Here is a 22,784-nt window from a genome sequence, read left to right as displayed (position 1 = left end):
TATATATATATATATATATATATATATATATATATATATATATAGTGGCATGGAAAGTATTCATACCTCTTTAATTTTTTCTCTCTCTGTTTCATGGCATTCATTTGGTAAATTCAAAAAAGTTAATTTTTTTCTCATTAATGTACACTCTGCACCCCATCTTGACTGAAAAAAACAGAAATGTAGTAATATTTGCTAATTTATTTAAAAAGAAAAACTGAAATATCACATGGTCATAAGTATTCAGACCCTTTGCTCAGTATTAAGTAGAAGCACCTTTTTAGCTAGTACAGCCATGAGTCTTCTTGGGAATGATGCAACAAGTTTTTCACCCCTGGATTTGGGGATCCTCGGCCATTCTTCCTTGCAGATCCTCTCCAGTTCCGTCAGGTTAGATGGTGAACGTTGGTGGACGGCCATTTTCAGGTCTCTCCAGAGATGCTCAGTTGGGTTTAGGTCAGGCTCTGGCTGAGCCGGTCAGGAATGGTCACAGAGTTGTTCTGAAGCCACTCCTTTGTTATTTTAGCTGTGTGCTTAGGGTCATTGTCCTGTTGGAATGTGATCCTTCAGCCAAGTCTGAGGTACAGAGCACTCTGGAAGAGATTTTCATCCAGGATATCTCTGTACTTGGCTGCATTCATGTTTCCTTCAATGACAACCAGTCGTCCTATCCCTGCAGATGAAAAACACCCCCATAGCATGATGTGCCACCACCATGTTTCACTGTTGGGATAGTATTGGGCAGGTGATGAGCAGTGCCTGGTTTTCTCCACACATACCGATTAGAATTATCACAAAAAAGTCTATCTTTATCTCATTAGACCAGAGAATCTTATTTCTCATATTCTGAGAGTCCTTCATGTGCTTTTTATCAAACTCTATGCGGGCTTTCATATGTCTGGCACTGAGGAGAGGCTTCCATCTGGCCACTCTGCCATAAAGGTCCGACTGGTTGAGGGCTGCAGTGATAGTTGACTTTGTGGAACTTTCTCTCGTTTCTCTACTGCATCTCTGGAGCTCAGCCACAGTGATCTTGGGGTTCTTCTTTACCTCTCTCACCAAGGATCTTCTCCCACGATTGTTCAGTTTGGCTGGACAGCCAGGTCTAGGAAGACTTCTGCTGGTCCCAAACTTCTTCCATTTAAGGATTATGGAGGCCACTGAGCTCTTAGGAACCTTGAGTACTGCAGAAATTCTGTTGTAACCTTGGCCAGATCTGTGTCTTGCCACAATTCTGTCTCTGAGCTCCTTGGCCAGTTCCTTTGACCTCATGATTCCCACTTGGTCTGACATGCACTGTGAGCTGTGAGGTCTTATATAGACAGGTGTGCGCCTTTCCAAATCAAGTCCTATCTGTTTAATTAAACACAGCTGGACTCCAATTAAGGAGTAGAACCATCTCAAGGAGGATCACAAGGAAATGGACAACATGTGACTTAAATATGAGTGTCTGAGGAAAAGGTCTGAATACTTATGACCATGTGATATTTCAGGTTTTCTTTTTTATTACATTTGCAAAAATGTCTACATTTCTGTTTTATTTAGTCAAGATGTGGTGCAGAGTGCACATTAATGAGAACGAAATGAACTTTTTTGAATTTACCAAATGGCTGCAATGAAACAACGAGTGAAAAATATAAAGGGGTCTGAATACTTTTTGTACCCACTGTATATATGTATATATATGTATATCCTCTGATTTTCTTTCCTTCTTCTCTCATCTATCTGCAGGTTGGTAGACAATGAGCCTCAGTGCCATCTCTTTGAGTGGACAAGAGATTACAAAGTCCATGGAAGTCTTGTGAATCCAGAAACAGATAAGATGATGTTCGGTGAGTGATGACTAAGGTGTTATTATTTACAATTTAGATTTGTTGAAAAGCTGTCAATCACAATAAATGGGAGGAGTGTTGTGATTTTGCTTTTTGCTCCCTCTAGTGGTCATTAGTGATTTGACTCTGGAGCGTCTGTCTTTTCCTATATCCTCACCTGGGCCGTTAGTTCAGGGGCGTTGCTATATAAGCTCCCTGGACCTTCAGTTCAATGCCTGGCATCGTTAAAATCAGAGCTAATCTGTTGTGCTCTTGTCCTCTGATCCTGGTTCCTGTTTTTCAAGCTAAGTCTGCTTCTTTGCTTTTTGCTTTTGTTTTGTTTGGTATTTTTGTCCAGCTTGTTCCTATCTGTATCCTGACCTTTGCTGGAAGCTCTAGGGGGCTGGTGTTCTCCCCCCGGACCGTTAGACGGTTCGGGGGTTCTTGAATCTCCAGCGTGGATTTTTATAGGGTTTTTGTTGACCAGATAAGTTATCTTGCTATATTCTGCTATTAGTAAGCTGGCCTCTCTTTGCTGATACCTGGTTCATTTCTGTGTTTGTCATTTCCTCTTACCTCACCGTTATTATTTGTGGGGGGCTTGTATCTTGCTTTGGGGTCCCTTTCTCTGGAGGCAAGAGAGGTCTTTGTTTTCTTCTCCTAGGGGTAGTTAGATTCTCCGGCTGGCGCGAGTCATCTAGCGATCACCGTAGGCATGATCCCCGGCTACTTCTAGTGTTGGCGTTAGGAGTAGCTATTTGGTCAACCCAGTTACCACAGCCCTATGAGCTGGATTTTTGTATCTTGCAGACTTACACGTTCATCTGAGACCCTGTCCACTGGGGTCATAACAGTATGCCAGGCAGTATTAAATGTTTAATGCATTGCAGAAGTGGGATTATAAGAAAGAAAATTTTGAGTTTTTTTTTTCCCTCTCTCATTTTTTTTTTTTCTTTTCCCCTTTACCTCAGAGTGGCTTAAGCTTGCTGCAGACATGAATGTCCAGACCTTGATTACAAGTGTGGACCAGCTTGCCGCTCGTGTGCAGGGTATACAAGATTATGTTACCAGAAATCCTAGGTCTGAACCCAAGATTCCGATTCCTGAACTGTTTTCAGGAGACCGATTTAAGTTTAGGAATTTCAGGAATAATTGTAAATTATTTTTGTCCCTGAAACCTTGTTCGTCTGGAGACTCTGCTCAACAAGTAAAAATTGTTATTTCATTCTTACGGGGTGACCCTCAGGATTGGGCTTTTTCGTTGGCGCCAGGAGATCCGGCATTGGCTGATATTGATGCGTTTTTTCTGGCGCTCGGTTTACTTTATGAGGAACCCAATCTTGAGATTCAGGCAGAGAAAGCCTTGCTGGCTATGTCTCAGGGCCAGGACGAGGCTGAGGTGTATTGCCAAAAATTTCGGAAATGGTCCGTGCTGACACATTGGAACGAGTGTGCACTGGCCGCTAATTTTAGAAATGGCCTTTCTGAGGCCATTAAGAATGTTATGGTGGGTTTTCCCATTCCCACAGGTCTGAATGATACCATGTCCCTGGCTATTCAAATTGACCGGCGGTTGCGGGAGCGCAAAACTGCAAATTCCCTCATGTTGTTGTCTGAACAGACACCTGATGTGATGCAATGTGATAGAAAAACCGCAAATTCCCTCATGGTGTTGTCTGAACGGACACCTGATTTGATGCAATGTGATAGAATCCTGACTAAAAATGAGAGGAAAATTCATAGACGCCGGAATGGCTTGTGCTACTACTGTGGTGATTCTACACATGTTATCTCAGCATGCTCTAAACGTATATCTAAGGTTGTTAGTCCTGTCACCGTTGGTAATTTGCATCCTAAGTTTATTCTGTCTGTAACTTTGATTTGCTCACTGTCATCTTATCCTGTCATGGCGTTTGTAGATTCAGGTGCTGCCCTGAGTCTTATGGATCTTTCATTTGCTAAGCGCTGTGGTTTTATTCTTGAACCATTAGAAAATCCTATCCCTCTTAGGGGTATTGATGCTACGCCATTAGCAGAAAATAAACCGCAGTATTGGACACAGGTTACCATGTGCATGACTCCTGAACACCGCGAGGTGATACGTTTTCTCGTTCTACATAAAATGCATGATTTGGTTGTTTTGGGGCTGCCATGGTTACAGACCCATAATCCAGTCCTTGACTGGAAGGCTATGTCAGTGTCTAGTTGGGGCTGTCGTGGTATTCATGAGGATTCCCTGCCTGTGTCTATTGCTTCTTCTACGCCTTCGGAAGTTCCGGAGTATTTGTCTGATTATCAGGATGTCTTTAGCGAGTCCAGGTCTAGTGCATTGCCTCCTCATAGGGAATGTGACTGTGCAATAGATTTGATTCCAGGCAGTAAATTTCCTAAGGGAAGACTGTTTAATCTGTCGATACCTGAACATACCGCTATGCGTTCATATATCAAGGAGTCTCTGGAGAAAGGACACATCCGTCCGTCTTCTTCCCCTCTTGGTGCGGGATTCTTTTTTGTGGCTAAAAAGGACGGATCTTTGAGGCCTTGTATTGACTATCGGCTTTTAAATAAGATCACTGTCAAATTTCAGTATCCTTTGCCGCTGTTGTCTGACTTGTTTGCCCGGATTAAAGGTGCCAAGTGGTTTACCAAGATAGACCTTCGTGGTGCGTACAACCTTGTGCGCATTAAGCAAGGGGATGAATGGAAAACCGCATTCAATACGCCCGAAGGTCATTTTGAGTACTTGGTGATGCCTTTTGGGCTCTCTAATGCCCCTTCAGTTTTTCAGTCCTTTATGCATGACATTTTCCGGAACTATCTGGATAAATTTCTGATCGTTTATCTGGATGATATTCTGGTTTTTTCTGATAATTGGGACTCGCATGTGGAGCAGGTCAGGATGGTCTTTAAAATTTTGCGTGAAAATTCTTTGTTTGTCAAGGGCTCAAAGTGTCTTTTTGGTGTACAGAAGGTTCCCTTTTTGGGGTTCATTTTTTCCCCTTCTGCTGTGGAGATGGACCCAGTCAAGGTCCGAGCTATTCTTGATTGGACTCAGCCCTCGTCAGTTAAGAGTCTTCAGAAGTTCTTGGGTTTTGCTAACTTCTACCGTCGTTTTATCGCTAACTTTTCTAGCATTGTGAAACCTTTGACGGATATGACCAAGAAGGGCTCCGATGTGGTTAATTGGGCTCCTGCTGCCGTGGAGGCTTTCCAGGAGCTGAAACGTCGGTTTACTTCGGCGCCTGTTTTGTGCCAGCCTGATGTCTCGCTTCCCTTACAGGTTGAGGTGGATGCTTCAGAGATTGGAGCAGGGGCCGTTTTGTCGCAGAGAGGCCCTGGTTGCTCTGTTATGAGACCTTGCGCCTTTTTCTCTAGGAAGTTTTCGCCTGCTGAGCGGAATTATGATGTGGGCAATCGGGAGTTGTTGGCCATGAAATGGGCATTTGAGGAGTGGCGTCATTGGCTCGAGGGTGCTAAGCATCGTGTGGTGGTCTTGACTGATCACAAAAATCTGATGTATCTCGAGTCTGCTAAACGCCTGAATCCTAGACAGGCCCGCTGGTCATTGTTTTTCTCCCGTTTTGACTTTGTTGTCTCGTATTTACCAGGTTCAAAGAATGTGAAGGCCGATGCTCTTTCCAGGAGCTTTGTGCCTGATGCTCCTGGAGTCGCTGAACCTGTTGGTATTCTTAAGGATGGTATTATCTTGTCAGCTATTTCTCCTGATCTGCGACGTGTGTTGCAGAGATTTCAGGCTGATAGGCCTGATTCTTGTCCACCTGACAGACTGTTTGTGCCTGATAAGTGGACCAGCAGAGTCATTTCCGAGGTTCATTCCTCGGTGTTGGCAGGTCACCCAGGAATTTTTGGCACCAGAGATCTGGTGGCCAGATCCTTTTGGTGGCCTTCCTTGTCTAGGGATGTACGGTCATTTGTACAGTCCTGTGGGACTTGTGCTCGAGCTAAGCCTTGCTGTTCTCGTGCCAGCGGGTTGCTCTTGCCCTTGCCTGTCCCTAAGAGACCTTGGACACATATCTCCATGGATTTCATTTCTGATCTTCCGGTGTCTCAGGGCATGTCTGTTATCTGGGTGATATGTGATCGCTTCTCCAAGATGGTCCATTTGGTTCCTTTGCCTAAGCTGCCTTCCTCTTCCGATCTGGTTCCTGTGTTTTTCCAGAACGTGGTTCGTTTGCACGGCATCCCTGAGAATATTGTGTCAGACAGAGGATCCCAGTTCGTTTCCAGATTCTGGCGATCCTTTTGTAGTAGGATGGGCATTGACTTGTCGTTTTCGTCTGCTTTCCATCCTCAGACTAATGGACAGACGGAGCGAACTAATCAGACTTTGGAGGCTTATTTCAGGTGTTTTGTCTCTGCTGATCAGGACGATTGGGTGACCTTCTTGCCGTTAGCTGAGTTTGCCCTTAATAATCGGGCTAGTTCCGCCACCTTGGTTTCGCCGTTTTTCTGCAACTCTGGTTTCCACCCTCGTTTTTCTTCGGGTCATGTGGAACCTTCTGACTGCCCTGGGGTGGATTCTGTGGTGGATAGGTTGCAGCGGATCTGGAATCTTGTGGTGGACAACTTGAAGTTGTCACAGGAGAGGGCTCAGCGCTTTGCCAACCGCCGCCGCGGTGTGGGTCCCCGACTACGTGTTGGGGATTTGGTGTGGCTTTCTTCCCGCTTTGTTCCTATGAAGGTTTCCTCTCCCAAGTTTAAACCTCGTTTTATTGGTCCTTACAAGATATTGGAAATTCTTAATCCTGTATCCTTTCGCCTGGATCTTCCTGTGTCGTTTGCTATCCACAACGTGTTTCATAGGTCCTTGTTGCGGCGGTACGTTGTGCCTGTGGTTCCTTCTGCTGAGCCTCCTGCTCCGGTGTTGGTTGAGGGCGAGTTGGAGTACGTGGTGGAGAAGATCTTGGATTCTCGTCTCTCCAGGCGGAGGCTTCAGTACCTGGTCAAGTGGAAGGGCTATGGTCAGGAAGATAATTCCTGGGTGGTCGCCTCTGATGTTCATGCGGCCGATTTAGTTCGTGCCTTTCACGCCGCTCATCCTGATCGCCCTGGTGGTCGTGGTGAGGGTTCGGTGACCCCTCACTAAGGGGGGGGTACTGTTGTGATTTTGCTTTTTGCTCCCTCTAGTGGTCATTAGTGATTTGACTCTGGAGCGTCTGTCTTTTCCTATATCCTCACCTGGGCCGTTAGTTCAGGGGCGTTGCTATATAAGCTCCCTGGACCTTCAGTTCAATGCCTGGCATCGTTAAAATCAGAGCTAATCTGTTGTGCTCTTGTCCTCTGATCCTGGTTCCTGTTTTTCAAGCTAAGTCTGCTTCTTTGCTTTTTGCTTTTGTTTTGTTTGGTATTTTTGTCCAGCTTGTTCCTATCTGTATCCTGACCTTTGCTGGAAGCTCTAGGGGGCTGGTGTTCTCCCCCCGGACCGTTAGACGGTTCGGGGGTTCTTGAATCTCCAGCGTGGATTTTTATAGGGTTTTTGTTGACCAGATAAGTTATCTTGCTATATTCTGCTATTAGTAAGCTGGCCTCTCTTTGCTGATACCTGGTTCATTTCTGTGTTTGTCATTTCCTCTTACCTCACCGTTATTATTTGTGGGGGGCTTGTATCTTGCTTTGGGGTCCCTTTCTCTGGAGGCAAGAGAGGTCTTTGTTTTCTTCTCCTAGGGGTAGTTAGATTCTCCGGCTGGCGCGAGTCATCTAGCGATCACCGTAGGCATGATCCCCGGCTACTTCTAGTGTTGGCGTTAGGAGTAGCTATTTGGTCAACCCAGTTACCACAGCCCTATGAGCTGGATTTTTGTATCTTGCAGACTTACACGTTCCTCTGAGACCCTGTCCACTGGGGTCATAACAGAGGAGATCCAGCAACGGCATGGAGGAGAGACACTGAAGAGCTGTCAATCAAGCTAGCTGGGGAGAGATTCAGCAGCAGGAGTGAGGAGGTGCATTGAGGAGATGCCAACCAGGTTAGGTGGGCAGAGATTCAGCAACAGCAGGGAGGAGGGACACTGTGGTGCTCTCAATCAGGCCAGATGGGAGGCAATTCAGCTGCAGGGAGGAGGGACACTGAGGATCTGTCAATCAAGCTAGTTGGGCAGAGATTCAGCAGCAGGATGATGGGACACTGAGGGGCTGTCAATCAGGTTATAGGGAAGTAGTCACTCAAACTAAGTGTACGGATATTCAGGAACATTGCAAATTGAAGATTTACTATAAACTGTCAAGGAGCCCCATTGGTGAACAAAGTCCACAATGCAATATTGTACTCTTTGCTATATTATGGTTAGCAAAATGTACAAAACAACATGGCATAGTGCTTGCCATTTATCATGATCACTTTCAACTATTTCTGTGTGAATGTATCTCACAATTATTCTCCATCATTTTAATTGGGATTTTTTTTTACAATTTTACTCAAAACTTAAATTTTCCTAAATTTGTGATGTTAAGGATTTGCAATAATCTTTCATGACCGTTATTCAGGTCCCCGTGGAACCTTCAAACTCACCATGGAGAATGTGAATCCAGGGGCTCAGGTAAGATGGTGGTTAATAGTGTCACTTGGAATCATGTTTAAAGTGGGCGTCCAGAGATGAGAATCAATGTCTATAGCAATTATCACATAATCACATATCACTGTCTATATAAAAATAATTATAACAACTGAGAGTCCTCAATGGTTGATAGTGATACCTTTTAATGGCTAGTTGAAAAAGATGATCACAAATTTCAATGCAGGACTCAATGTAAACAGATACAAAACAAAGTTAAAACCTGACCATATGGACAACTGCTCCGTTCCAGACACAAAACCATCTAACTGTGTCATCAATCTCTCAGCTTATATACCCAACTTAACGAAACTTGATGCGCTCTCTAGAGGACTTTCATTTTATCTCGTTAATACCCTTCATAAAACTTAACTATGGAGTCACATGGAAAAAATATTTTCATGGCATAGAAAGATCAGAAACCCACCATCCTAAACACAAAAAAGAGCAAAGCAATCAACACCAGCTCTTGAAAATCCAGAAAGACTAATCATTTTATGTGTGGGCACACATATTGAGCAAGTTTCTGGATGGGTAGAAGGTGTTCATAAACCATTGGTGACGGATACCCCCTTCTAAATTCAGGACAAAACTGACCTATTGGATAAACTGACATCAATAGAACCTCTACCTGAAGGAATCATCCTGGCCATCATGGATGTAGACCCTTTATGTTCTTCTAACATTAGACACCAGGAAGGAGTAAATGCCTACAAAATTTATGAAGACATTTATACTTAGGACTACAGAGCAGGAGATGGACTTGGGTATTCTGGTTAAAAGAAAGCTGTGCAGCAGTACTCAATGTCAGGCAGCAGCTGCAAAAGCAAACAAGATTTTAGGTTGTATCAAAAAAGAGATAAAATCCTTTGATCCCAATGTATTGTTGCCCGTCTTTAAATCTCTTGTGAGGTAACATCTAGCATATAGGATCCAGTTTTGGGCCCCACATTTTAAAAATGATATTCGGAAGTTAGAGTCAATTCAAAAACAGCAACTAGATTTTTACAAGGAATGGAAGGACTTTCATATGATGAGAAGCTGGAAAGGTTGGGCTTGTTTAGCTTATAAAAAAGTCTCAGAGGAGATCTCATTTATATTTATAAATACATATGTGGTCAATACAAAGGTCAGCGTATGACTTATTCCATGTCTCTCAAGTAGTCACTTATAGTGATGAGTGAACATGCTCGGTGATACTCAGTTATCACTCGAGTATCACTGTGCTTCGATGTGCTCGTTACTCGGCGAGCAATGGGTGGTGCTGGAGTGAAAACTCAAGTCTTTGCCCCGCATCTTTGGTGCCTGTTATGCAGCCAATAAGCAGGTGGTGATTGGCTGTGAGTCACTGTAATGCTGTAGCCATCTTGGTTGTGGCATTACTGTGATTGGCTGACATGATCAGAGGTTATAAAAGGACAGGCACCATCCGCTCAGCACACAGACACCATTACACACTTACCATTGACACTTATTGGAGATATTGCTTGTCTAGGCCTGGGTGTGTACAGTATACGGAATCACAGGCCTGTAGTGTTGATACTGGTGCTGAGACTGAGCCATCATATTGACAGCCCTTCTAAGGAATAATCGTTTGCAGCACATACAATCTGCACTTAGCCTAGGAAGGGAGAGAGAATCGCAGAAGCAGGGAGAATGACAGAATCCAGTCTGCAGTATATATATATATATATATATACACTCACTGGCCACTTTATTAGGTACACCTGTCCAACTTCTTGTTAACACTTAATTTCTAATCAGCCAATCACATGGCGGCAACTCAGTGCATTTAGGCATGTAGACATGGTCAAGACAATCTCCTGCAGTTCAAACCGAGCATCAGTATGGGGAAGAAAGGTGATTTGAGTGCCTTTGAACGTGGCATGGTTGTTGGTGCCTGAAGGGCTGGTCTGAGTATTTCAGAAACTGCTGATCTACTGGGATTTTCACGCACAACCATCTCTAGGGTTTACAGAGAATGGCCCGAAAAAGAAAAAAAATCCAGTGAGCGGCAGTTCTGTGGGCGGAAATGCCTTGTTGATGCCAGAGGTCAGAGGAGAATGGGCAGACTGGTTCGAGCTGATAGAAAGGCAACAGTGACTCAAATCGCCACCCGTTACAACCAAGGTAGGCCTAAGAGCATCTCTGAACGCACAGTGCGTCGAACTTTGAGGCAGATGGGCTACAGCAGCAGAAGACCACACCGGGTACCACTCCTTTCAGCTAAGAACAGGAAACTGAGGCTACAATTTGCACAAGCTCATCGAAATTGGACAGTAGAAGATTGGAAAAACGTTGCTTGGTCTGATGAGTCTCGATTTCTGCTGCGACATTCGGATGGTAGGGTCAGAATTTGGCGTAAACAACATGAAAGCATGGATCCATCCTGCCTTGTATGGAGCATCTTTGGGATGTGCAGCCGACAAATCTGCGGCAACTGTGTGATGCCATCATGTCAATATGGACCAAAATCTCTGAGGAATGCTTCCAGCACCTTGTTGAATCTATCCTACGAAGAATTGAGGCAGTTCTGAAGGCAAAAGGGGGTCCAACCCGTTACTAGCATGGTGTACCTAATAAAGTGGCCGGTGAGTGTATATATAAAAATATAGCTGCATTTTATTTTTTCGTGGGGGCTCAAAAAATGTAATATATTTTGATCCATCATGTATTATGCACTTTTAAGTCCTTTTTTGTTTTATATAACACACCCAAAAATCATTGAAACATTTTCATGGACTACATTTCTCAGCCATACACTATTCTGCAGTTTGGAGTACATTTCTGTGATCTCTAAAACTGCTAAAAAGCTTTTTAAAAAATTGTAGGCCTCCATTTCTCAAACATACAGTGTTAGGTCTATGAACATTTCTGTGATCTATAAACCTGCTAAAAAGCTTTTAAAAATGCTGTAGGCCTCAATTTTTCAGACATAGTGTCACGTGGTCTGTGAACATTTTTGTGATCTGTAAAACTACAAAAAAGCTTTTTAAAATTTTGTAGGTCTCCATTTCTCAGGCATATGGTGTTACATGGTCTGTGGACATTTTTGTGATTTGTAAAACTGCAAAAAAGCTTTTAAAATGCAGTCTCCATTTGTCAAACTGATAAAAAGCTTTGAAAACATTGGTAGGACTCCACTTCTCTGACATACAGTGTTACTTTGTCTGTGAATATTTCTGTAATGTCTAAATGTGAACCAAAGCTTTTAAACATTATTATTATTTATTTATATAGCACCATTAATTCCATGGTGCTGTACATGAGAAAAGGGGTTACATACAGGGCTATAGATATCATTAACAGTAAACAAATTTACAATGACAGACTGGTACAGAGGGGGGAGGACCCTGTCCTTGCGGACTTACATTCTACGGCAGAGGTCCCCAACGTTTCGGATCTTGAGAGCCACATTCAGCTCAGAGAGAGGGTCTCAAGCTACATCCAGCCTTGAGAGAGGGTCGCGAGCCACATTCAGCTCTCGCCCCCCTCACAATAGTGGCAACCAAAGCACCCATTACAGGCAAAATGGTTACCAAAGCTTTTCCACAAAACGCAATCACCCCAAAGCAGTGTACAAAGATCCAGGGGTTCCAACAATACCCCCCTATTCGGTATTCTCCTATAAAGCACTTCCAAGACACTGTCACATCCAGCTTCAAACACCTCCTATGACTGGTGGTATCATCTTGTCTCCAGCGTACCATACTTAAATCATCTCAAATCCCCTAAGACCAGTATATGTGCTTCCAGATCTGCTCTTCTGTGTGGGGCTGCTCACAAAATTCACCATTTTCAGATGTGCTCTTCATACCTGTTTGATAGAACTGGAGCTAATGCACCAAGCTGACAGACAGCTGCGAGCCACAATTCATGGTACTGCGAGCCACATGTTGGTCCCGAGCTACAGATTGGGGACTGCTGTTCTACGGGATAATGGGGAAGAGACAGGATGTCGGGGGTGCTGCAGCACTGGTGGTGGTGAGGCGGCAGCTCGGGTAGTTGGTGAAGCGGCAGCTCGGGTGGTTGGTGAGGTGGCAGCTCAGGCGGTTGGTGAGGCAGCAGCTCAGGCAGTTGGTGAGGCGGCAGCTCGAACGGTTGGTGAGGCGGTAGCTCTGGCGATGTTGATGCGGCAGCTCGGGTGGTTGGTGAGGCGGTAGAATGGTTATTGCAGGCTGTAGGCTTTCCTGAAGAGATGGGTTTTTAGGGTCTGTCTGAAGGATCCGAGGGTGGTGGATAATCGGACGTGTTGAGGCGTGGAATTCTAGAGGATGGGGGATATTAGGGAGAAATCTTGGAGGCGGTTGTGTGAGGATTGAATAAGTGTGGAGGAGAGCAGGAGATCTTGGGAGGATCAAAGATTATGTGAGAGAAGATAGTGGGAGATTAGTTCAGAGATATAGGGAGGGGACAGGTTGTGGATGGCTTTGTAGATGAGTGTTAGTAGTTTGAACTGGATTCGTAGGGGAATTGGGAGCCAGTGGAGGGATTTGCAGAGGGGAGAAGCAGGGAAGTAGCAAGGTGAGAGGTGGATTAGCTGAGCAGCAGAGTTGAGGACAGACTGGTGTGGTGCAAAGGTGTTATCGGGAGGCCACAGAGGAGGGTGTTGCAGTAATCCAGGTGGGAGATGATAAGGGCATGCACTAGAGTTTTAGTAGATTGTGGGCTGAGGAAGGGATTGATTCTGGCAATATTTTTGAGTTGGAAGCGACAGGAGGTGGCAAGAGTTTGGACGTGCGGTTTGAAGGACAGGGCAGAGTCGAGAGTTACCCTGAGGCAGAGGATTTCAGGTGCTGGAGAGAGCGTGATGCCATTTACCATGATAGATAGATCAGGTAGGGGGGATACGCGAGATTGGGGAAAGATGCTGAGTTCGGTTTTGTCTACATTGAGTTTTAGGAAGCGAGAGTTGAAGAAGGAGGGTGTGGCTGACAGACACTCCGGTATTCTGGACAGCAGAGAGGCGACATCTGAGCCAGAGAGGTAGATCTGAGTATTGTCCGCATATAGGTGGTGGCATATAGGTGGTACTGAAGCCATGGGACTTTATGAGTTGTCCTAGGCCAAGGGTATAGATGCAAAAAAGTAGGGACCCTAGGACAGAGCCTTGAGGGACTCCAACAGAGAGAGGGAGGGGTGAGGAGGTAGTGTGGGAGTGCGAAACACTAAATGTGCGGTCAGAAAGGTATGAGGCAATCCAGGAGAGGGCAAGGCCTTTGATGCCAAGGGAAGAAAGATGCTGTAGCAGTAGGCAGTGGTCGACTCTGTCGATAGTAGAGGACAGGTCGAGAAAGAGGAGGATGGAGAACTGTCTGCTAGCTTTGGCTGTAAGTCATTAGTAATTTTGGTCAGAGCAGTTTCGGTGGAGTGGTTTGGGCGGAAGCCAGATTGGAGGTTATGAAGGAGATAGTTAGATGAGAGGTGGGAGGAAAGTTGAGCATGGACAAGCTGCTCAAGGAGTTTGGAAGCGAACAGGAGCAGTAATATGGGGTGATAGCTGGGCATAGCAGTTGGGTCAATGTTAGCTTTTTTGAGGATGGGTGTGATGGTGGCATGTTTGAAGGCAGAGGGGAAGGTACTAGAAGATAGCGATAGGTTGAAGAGATGGGTTAGGGCTGGAATGAGCATGTTAGTGTGGTTGGGGAGCAGGTGGGAAGGGATGAAGTGCACAGGTGGTGAGGTGTGATTTGCAAAGGAGGCGAGTAAGTTCTCCTTCAGTGATGTTGGAGAGGGAAGTTGTTAGGGAAGGGCAGAGGTCTGGTATATGGAATGGTTGGGGTGGTGGAACAGTAAAGGTTTGCCCTGTTTGGTCGATCTTGTTTTTGAAGTAGGTGGCAAAGTCCTCAGAAGAGATGAGAGGAGTTGGAGGTGGCAGTGGTGGGAGGAGGAGAGAGTTAAATGTGCTGAACAGTTGTTTGGGTTGTAGGATAGTGAAGATACAAGGTTAGTGAAATAGGTCTGTTTAGCAGAAGTGAGGGCTAGTTTGAAGGCAAGTGTAGCTTATTTGAAAGCAGTGAAGTCGTCTGGCAGGCATTTTTTTTCCAACGCTGCTCCGCGACCCTCGATGCTTGTCGGAGTTTTTGGTGAGGTTGTTATACCAGGGTTGCCTATTGATTTGTCACACTTTGCCGTGCATGAGAGGGGCGACTGAGTCTATGGCTGATGTGAGGATGGAGTTATAGAAAGTGGTGGCACTCTCCGTGTTGTGGAGTGAAGATATGGAGGACAGGGGTAGGAGAGAGTCTGAGAGCTGTGAATGTCTAGGTGTGCAAGGTTTCTGCGAGGATGTGGTAGCGGCTGGACATGGGGGGCAGGTAAGGAGGAGAAGGATGAGAAGGTGAGTAGATGGTGGTCAGATAGGGGGAACGGAGAGGTTGTGAGATTAGATAAGGAACAGAGGCAGGTGAAGATGACGTCTAGTGTATGTCCGTATGTCCGTCTGCGTGGGTGCCTGTGGAGGACCACGTAAGTCTAAAGGATGCTGCCTTGGAGGCTGCTGGCTGGCGTGTGTCAGTAGGGATATTAAAGTCATCCATTTTGATGGTGGGAATGTCAGCAGAGAGAAAGTGAAGAAGCCAGGTGGAGAATTGGTCAATGAAGGCAGTGGCTGAGCCTGGTGGTCGGTATATGGCAGCCATTTGGAGATTAGAGGGAGAGTAGATATGGACAGAGTGAACCTCGAAAGAAGGGAGGATAAGAGAGGGTGGGTGTTGGATAGGGTTGAAGTAACAGTTTTTGGAAAGAAGGAAACCCACTCCCCCGTCATGTCTGTTGCAGAGCGAGGAGTGTGGGTAAAGTGAAGGCCACCGTAACTCAGTGCAGCAGGGGAGGCCGTGTCAGGGGGCTTAAGCCAGGTCTCAGTGAGGGCCAGGAAGGAAAAGTTGCGGGAAGTAAAGAGATCGTGGATCACGTGGAGCTTGTTGCAGACAGAGCGGGCATTCGAGAGTGCCCCAGAGAGAGGAATCAGGGGGATGGGGGTCAGTGGCACAGATTTTAAGTGTGAGGGATTGCAGTAGTTTCTCTTAGTGTGAGAAGGATAGGGGTGAGGATTAGTGGGATGTATGAGGTGGGGGGGCAGAATTGGGGGATATGTCGCTAGCAGTGAGAATGAGAAGAAAAAGGGAAAGCAGGCGGGTGAAGGAGAGCAATCGGCTTATATGTTAGTAGGTGAGGTTTGAAGTTGAAGAGCAGGTCAGGTAGAACGAAGAATGAGAGGTGCATGGATTCAGGGGTGCAGGGGGTATTCCAGGTTAGGAGACAGTTCAAATGTACCAGGTAGAAAGGGGGGAGAGAGGTGCATGGACTCAGGGGTGCAGTGGGTATTCCAGGTTAGGAGACAGTTCAAACGTACCAGGTAGAACAGAGGGAGAGAGGTGTATGGATTCAGGGGTGCAGTGGGTATTCCAGGTTAGGAGACAGTTCAAACGTACCAGGTAGAACAGAGGGAGAGAGGTGCATGGATTCAGGGGTGCAGTGGGTATTCAAGGTTAGGAGACAGTTCAAACGTACCAGGTAGAACAGAGGGGGAGAGATGCATGGATTCAGGGGTGCAGTGGGTATTCCAGGTTAGGACACAGTTCAAACATACCAGGTAGAACAGAGGGAGAGAGGTGCATGGATTCAGGGGTGCAGTGGGTATTCCAGGTTAGGAGACAGTTCAAATGTACCATGTAGAACAGAGGGAGAGAGGTGCATGGATTCAGGGGTGCAGTGGGTATTCCAGGTTAGGAGACAGTTCAAACGTACCAGGCAGAACAGAGGGAGAGAGGTGCATGGATTCAGGGGTGCAGTGGGTATTCCAGGTTTTGCAGGCTCCCATTTCTCAGACATACAGTGTTACTTTGTGAAAATTTTTCTGAGGTCTAAAAGTGAAGAAAAGCTTTTAAAACTTTCGTAAGCTTCCATTTCTCAGACATACAGTGTTACGTGGTTTTTGAAGATTTCTGAAATCTGTAAACCTGATGAAAAGCTTTAAAAATTTTTGTAGACCTCTATTTATCAGACATACTGTGTTACGTGGTCTGTGAACATTTCTATGATCTGTCAAAATGATAAAAAAAAGTTTTTTAGAAAATTCTATGCCGCCATTTCTCAGAAATACAGAGTTTCACGGTCTGTGAATATTTCTGTGAGGTCTAAAAGTGAAGAAGAGCCTTTAAAAATGTTGTCGGCCTCTATTTCTCAGACAGGGCTCCTACCAATCACCATGGAAAAAAACGTTAACATTTTGATCCTGAAAAGTAGGCTAGTGTCATGCAAGTGCGATGCGATTTTCATGCGATTTTTCACACCTAGCATCTGATTGACTTCTGAATGCTGTAACAACCCTGCTGGCATCACTGCATGGCCTCCCATCCCTCACCTGCACTACACTCAATCTCACTTACTTCTCTGGGCCTTGTTGTGACTTCTCTTTGCCGCCAGCTCCATGCTGTGTGCCTCATGTCTGCTGTTTGCGCTGTGCATGCTCTGTCTGTGTGCATAGGGGGGCGGCGCCGGCAACTCCTGTGTCTTATTGAGACTGTGTGCACCTTGCTAAGGTGTCCCCGGCCAATTGCCATGAGGCTTCCTGTATTTAAGAGATCCCCACCCATTGGTGGGGGCCTGTGCAGCTTACTCCCTCAGTCAGTTCTTTGCTGCTGAGGTGCCAGGCCCTGTCTCTGTTACTCTTGTGTTCGCCACCCAGTGGGGCTTCGTACCCTGGTCTGTGTCCTTGTGTAGCCACCCAGAAGGGCGTCGTACCCTGGCTAGTGTCCATGTCTCTCTGCCTTGTCCTGTTCCTGTGTCCGTTTATATCCCTGCCTTGGTTTCCTTTTCCTGCTGTGCATACTTTGTGTCTTGCTTTGCTCTGCTTTTGGCTCTGCTCTCTGCGACCTTGCTTTGCTCCTTGCTCTGCATTCTGTGACCTTGCTCTGCTCTCTGTGGTTTTACTCTGGGCTCTGCACTCTGTGTCTTGCTCTGCACTCTGACTTTGCTCTGCTCTCAGCTCTGCTCTCTGTAGCTTTACTCTGCACTCTGACCTTGCTCTGCACTCTTTGGCTTTGCTCTGCTGCTCTGCTCAGCTCTCACTCCATGGCTCCGCTCCTTGCGGTTCTACGCCTCCTGTGTTTCTGCACATGGCGCCGCCTCCTGCTCTTGGCTCCGCCTCCTGTTTCTGCACGTGGCTCCGCCTCCTGCTCTTGGCTCCGTCTCCTGCGTTTCTGCACGTGGCTCCGCCTCCTGCTCTTGGCTCCAACTACTGCGTTTCCGCACTTGGCTCCGCCTGCTGCTCTTGGCTCCGCCACCTGTGTCTCTGTTCTTGGCTCTAGCTCCTGTGCTTTTGCTCTGCATCCGCTCTTGCGGTCTTTCTCTACCTATTCTTAAGTCCTCCTGTCTGAACAGGTTCTTACCTGTTTTACATGCCTGCCTGCAGACCGGTCCCTACCGGTTCTTCCAGTGTTCCAGTCTTGTCCTCCTGTTCTGCCAGAGAACCAGCCGTACCTGCCTGCCTATCAGAGAGCCAGCCATGCCCGCCTGCCTGCCAGTGTCTCTGTTGTACCCATACCTGCCTGCCAGAGAGCCAGCCATGCCCGCCTGCCTGCCAGTGTCTCTGTTGTACCCATCTGCCTGCCTGTGTCCAAGCCGTGCCCACCTGTCTGCCAGAGTGCCAGCCGTACCCACCTGCCTATGTTCCGTTCTCCCAGTGGGATCAGCAGCCACAGCCAGACACCACCCTGGAGTGGTACCTGGTAGATTCCTGCTGCACAAGCCTGACCTCACCATCAGAGGCTCCAGCGAACACCAAAGAAGCTACTTAGTTACGCCCCTTCCAGGGTAGTCTGGTGTGTGGCACAGTGGGGCCACACCCCCGCACACCTGCACCAACCAGTCTGGGCGCGAGCATGACAAATGCTATGCGATTGCTATCTGATTGCAATGCAAAGTGTGATTTTATCATGAGCTTTTACATAGAGTAACTCTGTCATTTAAACATATTTTACCAAGGAAATATTTTTCAATATATATATGTATATATTAGATAGATAGACATATAGATGATAAATAGATAGATAAATAGATATATAGATAGATCGAAATAGAATAGATATAAAGATGCTAGTGACATATATAATTAGTACAGTGCATGTGCAACTTACTGTACATGTATTTGCATGTATTTAATTAGTAAATGATTATTTTTCTGAAAAAAATGGTGTGGGATCCTGCGTAATTTTCATTACCAGCAGAGGGAAAGCCGACAGTTGGGGGCTGATGCTTATAGCCTGGGAAGGGGGTAATACCCATGGAGTTTCCCAGGCTATTAATATCAGCTCTCAGCTGTATACTTTACCTTTGCTGGTTATTAAAATGAGGGATAATAAAAAAATAACATAGAGTTCCCCTATAATTAATATCTAGCAAAGGGTATGCAGACAGCTGCAGGCTGATACTAATAGTCTCGGAAGGGGCCATGTATACTGCCACCCCCCAGGCTAAAAACATCAGCTCTCTGCCACCCTAGAAAAGATGCATAAGCAGGTTGCTCCAAATCTAGCAATTAGCTTTGCTCTTCCCACTTAACCTGGTGCGGTGGCAAGTGGGGTGATAGTTGAAGGGGTTGTTGTCACTTTTGTATTGTCAAGTGACATCAATCCCAGAGAATAGTCTTTAACATGACTCATAACTAACCCCATAGTGATATTGTAGAAAAAAATACACATGGAAGAAAGTCCTTTGATTGAAAGAATGACACTGCCTTCTTTAAGGAACCTAATTAAACGATACTCACAATATCGCCCAGTGCACTGAAGCCAATGTCCCCTGTAACAAAATTAAAATAATAAAAAACTATTTTCCTCACCTGTCCACCAAAAAGATGGTATTCCATTTGTCCTTCAACGGTTCTAGCTCGGCTACATCTAGATGGCAGGCTGCATTGTTACATAATGCAACTATATAGCCTGCCATCCAAAAGAAACACTGAGCTGTGCATGCTTAGTCAGCTCAGTGTCTCGCGGTGAACTCCTTTCAACTCACTGATGTCACCGTGAGCATGAGAAAGTTCTCACGCTCACGGTGCCGTCAGAAAGGTCCTGGGGGTTCATAGCCAGTGAACTCAGTTCAACTCACTGACATCAGCATGAGCACTGTGGGAAAAGTTCTTATGAACTTTTGGGAGGGAATGGTAGATGGGTGGTACAGGGAATTGTACCATAAGATCCTCTGCTAATTTATTATTTATCCAAATGCAAAAGAAGAGAGAGGAACGCACTCACCGATCAGGTAAAATCCAATCCTTTATTCAAGCATGGATAATCTTAGCAGGGAGGGGAGTGGAGGATGACGGACGACATCCGTTTCGCGCTGACGAGCGCTTCTACCAGGACCCGTAGAAGCGCTCGTCAGCGCGAAACGTCCGTCGTCCTCCACTCCCCTCCCTGCTAAGATTATCCATGCTTGAATAAAGGATTGGATTTTACCTGATCGGTGAGTGCGTTCCTCTCTCTTCTTTTGCATTTGGATATTTATCGTCTTGCTTTCTTTGGATACTGCACCACCGAAGTTGCCGGAAGGTACTCTCAGCATTACCTGGTTGTTATGCATGGCGGTCTGAGTTGTTGCAGCTGTGCGGAGGTGCCTTTTTTCTTTCTCTTTTTTTGGATAATTTATTATTTAAAACACCCATCGATATACCCTCTTTAGGAAGGATATCCCGTTTAGCTTGGAATTTAATGGCAGGATTTGAACTCAGCCCCTGATACACATGTTGTAGCATGTGATAACTAAGTTGTTCATAGAGTTCTGCATTCAGTAGTACCACTGCTCCTCCTTTGTTTGCCTGTCTGGTTAATAAATCCGTTTTAGGCTACTTTCACACTAGCGTTAACTGCAATACGTCGCAAATGCGTCGTTTTGCCGAAACTACGCATCCAGCAAAAGTTCTTGCTGGATACGTTTTTTCGTCATAGACTAACATTAGCGACGCATTTGCGACGCATTGCCAAACGGTGCGTCCGTTTTGCGACGCTTGGGCGTGTGGTAGCGGACCGTCGGGAGAAAAAACGTTACATGTAACGTTTTTTGCTCCCGACGGTCCGCTTTTTCCAACCGCGCATGCGCGGCCGGAACTCCGCCCCCACCTCCCCGCACTTCCCCGCACTTCACAATGGGGCAGCGGATGCGTGGGAAAAATGCATCCGCTGCCCCCGTTGTGCGGCGGAGACCACGCTAGCGTCGGGAACGGCGGCCCGACGCACAGCGACGGGTTGTTCCCGACGCTAGTGTGAAAGTAGCCTTAGTTTTCGGCTCTTTAATTGTTTCCTTTTTTCTCTAGTAAGATTCTAATTCATATGTTCTGTTTTTGTAGATTTCTTTAATGCATGTACTTCTATTATTTCTTGAAAAGCATCTAAGATGGGTGGGCTGCCATTAAATTCCAAGCCAAACTGGACACCCTTCTTAAAGAGGATATTTCGATGGGTGTTTTAAATAATAAATTATCAGAGGATCTTATGGTACAATTCCCTGTAACATCCATCTACCATTAAGATAGTAACATAGTTTTTAAGGATGAAGTAAGTCCATCTAGTGCAACCCATAAAATTTCATAGAACATTTTTCCTCCCCATTTGAGACCAGTTGTGGCTGGAATAGGAAGCATGGGGGAAAGACTCAGCTCCTGGATAGACATGTATCTCCAACTCTTATTATATCGGTATTATATTGCTCGCCAATATGGTATAGCGTGTTCTTGGGTACATTTTGTTGCTTTATAATCCTCAAAACACTTGTTAAAATATATTATCAGTATTATAATGCTCATCTACAGACTTTTACATATTCTTAGGTAGATTTCGGTGGTATATAAGCCTCAAAAAACTTGATCAAAAATTTATTGGTATTATATTGCTCACCCATAGACTAATCTATGGTCTGCAGTACATTTCATTGCTATATAAGCATGAAAAAACTTGTTTGAAAATGTACTGGTATTATATTGCTCACCCATACAGTATAATGTGTTCTTGGGTACATTTAGTTGCTATACAACCCTCAAAACACTTGTTAAAAAAATGATCAGTATTATATTGCTCACCCATAGACTATTCCATGGTCTGGAGTACATTTTATTGGTATACAAAAAGTTGTTCAAAATGTATCAGTATTATGTTGCTCATCCATAGGGTATTACATCTTCTTGGGTACATTTTGTTGCTATATAAGCTTGAAAACAATTTTAAAAAAAAATTATCGGCATTATATTGCCCTTCCATAGACTATTCCATGGTCTGGATTACATTTCGTTGGTATATAACCCTCAAAAAACATATTCAAAATTTATCAAAATTATTGTTAGGTGTCGAGTTCCCGCCTCTGCACAGGAGGAATCTCAAACCATCTCCGCTGCGGTCTCCCATTCTTCTTCAGCCACAGTGGAGCCTGCTCAGCGGAAACATCGGTCCCAGCGTCTGGCTCGAGCTGATACTGTGTGACTGGTTACTGTTGCTCTCCCAGGCTCTGCCTTTGTAGCCAGCACTGATCAGCAGCAAGCAGGTCTTTCTGGGACTAAATCCTGCTTTTCCCATACTGAGCATGCCCACTGGACGACCTCCCATTGGAGGTCGGGGGTCACATGCTCAGGTCCTGTTTAGGCTCCTATTGGTCCCATAGCACTGCTGCTATGAAAAGGTTTGCATGGCCGCTCGGCCATGTGCTAGTTTATACTTGAAAATGTGTGTGTAGATGTGTGAAAGTCGCTCAATAATCATCCCCCTTCCTAGTGTTGTTGACTGCTCGCGAATGGTGAATGCTTGCTATCTAGCTCCCGACTGTGCTATCTGCACCTAACCTACAATACTGCGTCCTATTGCAGTGACAGCCAGTATGGCGCCGTGCGCTAATAGAACGCTTTCCTGACCCAAGTCTGGGTGGTTAGTGGCATCCACCAGAGCGGCACTGCACGCACTCTTGTGCATTTAATTATTGTTTCCGTTTACTCTGACACCCCAGTAGCGGTGTCGAGCGCAAGAGGTCTAGAGGAACTCTTTCCCTTAGTCTTGGGATAGAGTTCTGTGACTCTCTCCTTGCGCTGTTTGTGCGGTATTGCGACCCTGTGACTCAACAGGGTTCGTTTCCTTCATACCGGGTGAAGCTAACCCGTGTGTGTATCCACATTATACCACCATATAGTCCGTCATTACTCAGCAGCAGGTTCCATCTCAGCATGGTGGACTCCGGGCTGCGAACGCACCTTATACCATCTTCCTAATTATTTGGTGCATTCCGCTAGCCCTAACATTACTCTAGCGCCAGGGTCTGGCAAGTAATGGTGGACGAACAGCAACCCTTGTGGTACATCCAGCAGCTGGAGGGCAGGTTGGCGGCTCTCAAGCGCACAACCTCAGCTGTGGATGTTACC

General features: G+C 45.7%; 1 protein-coding gene across 3 annotated transcripts in view; it reads left to right on the top strand.

The window, feature by feature from the left end:
- LOC143774315 (mucin-3A-like) overlaps positions 1-22,784 on the top strand; it is a 146,954-nt gene that overhangs the window by 95,479 nt on the left and 28,691 nt on the right. For all 3 annotated transcript variants that reach the window (XM_077261768.1, XM_077261765.1, XM_077261767.1), the window contains 2 exons: positions 1,732-1,832; positions 8,316-8,368. In XM_077261768.1, the coding sequence (XP_077117883.1) occupies positions 1,732-1,832; positions 8,316-8,368 (154 nt within the window). The remainder of the gene's footprint in view (positions 1-1,731; positions 1,833-8,315; positions 8,369-22,784) is intronic.

This window comes from Ranitomeya variabilis, chromosome 5 (genome assembly GCF_051348905.1).
Source record: "Ranitomeya variabilis isolate aRanVar5 chromosome 5, aRanVar5.hap1, whole genome shotgun sequence".
In the NCBI taxonomy this organism is placed as follows: Eukaryota; Metazoa; Chordata; class Amphibia; order Anura; family Dendrobatidae; genus Ranitomeya; species Ranitomeya variabilis.
This window is presented reverse-complemented; position numbering and strand designations above follow the sequence as displayed.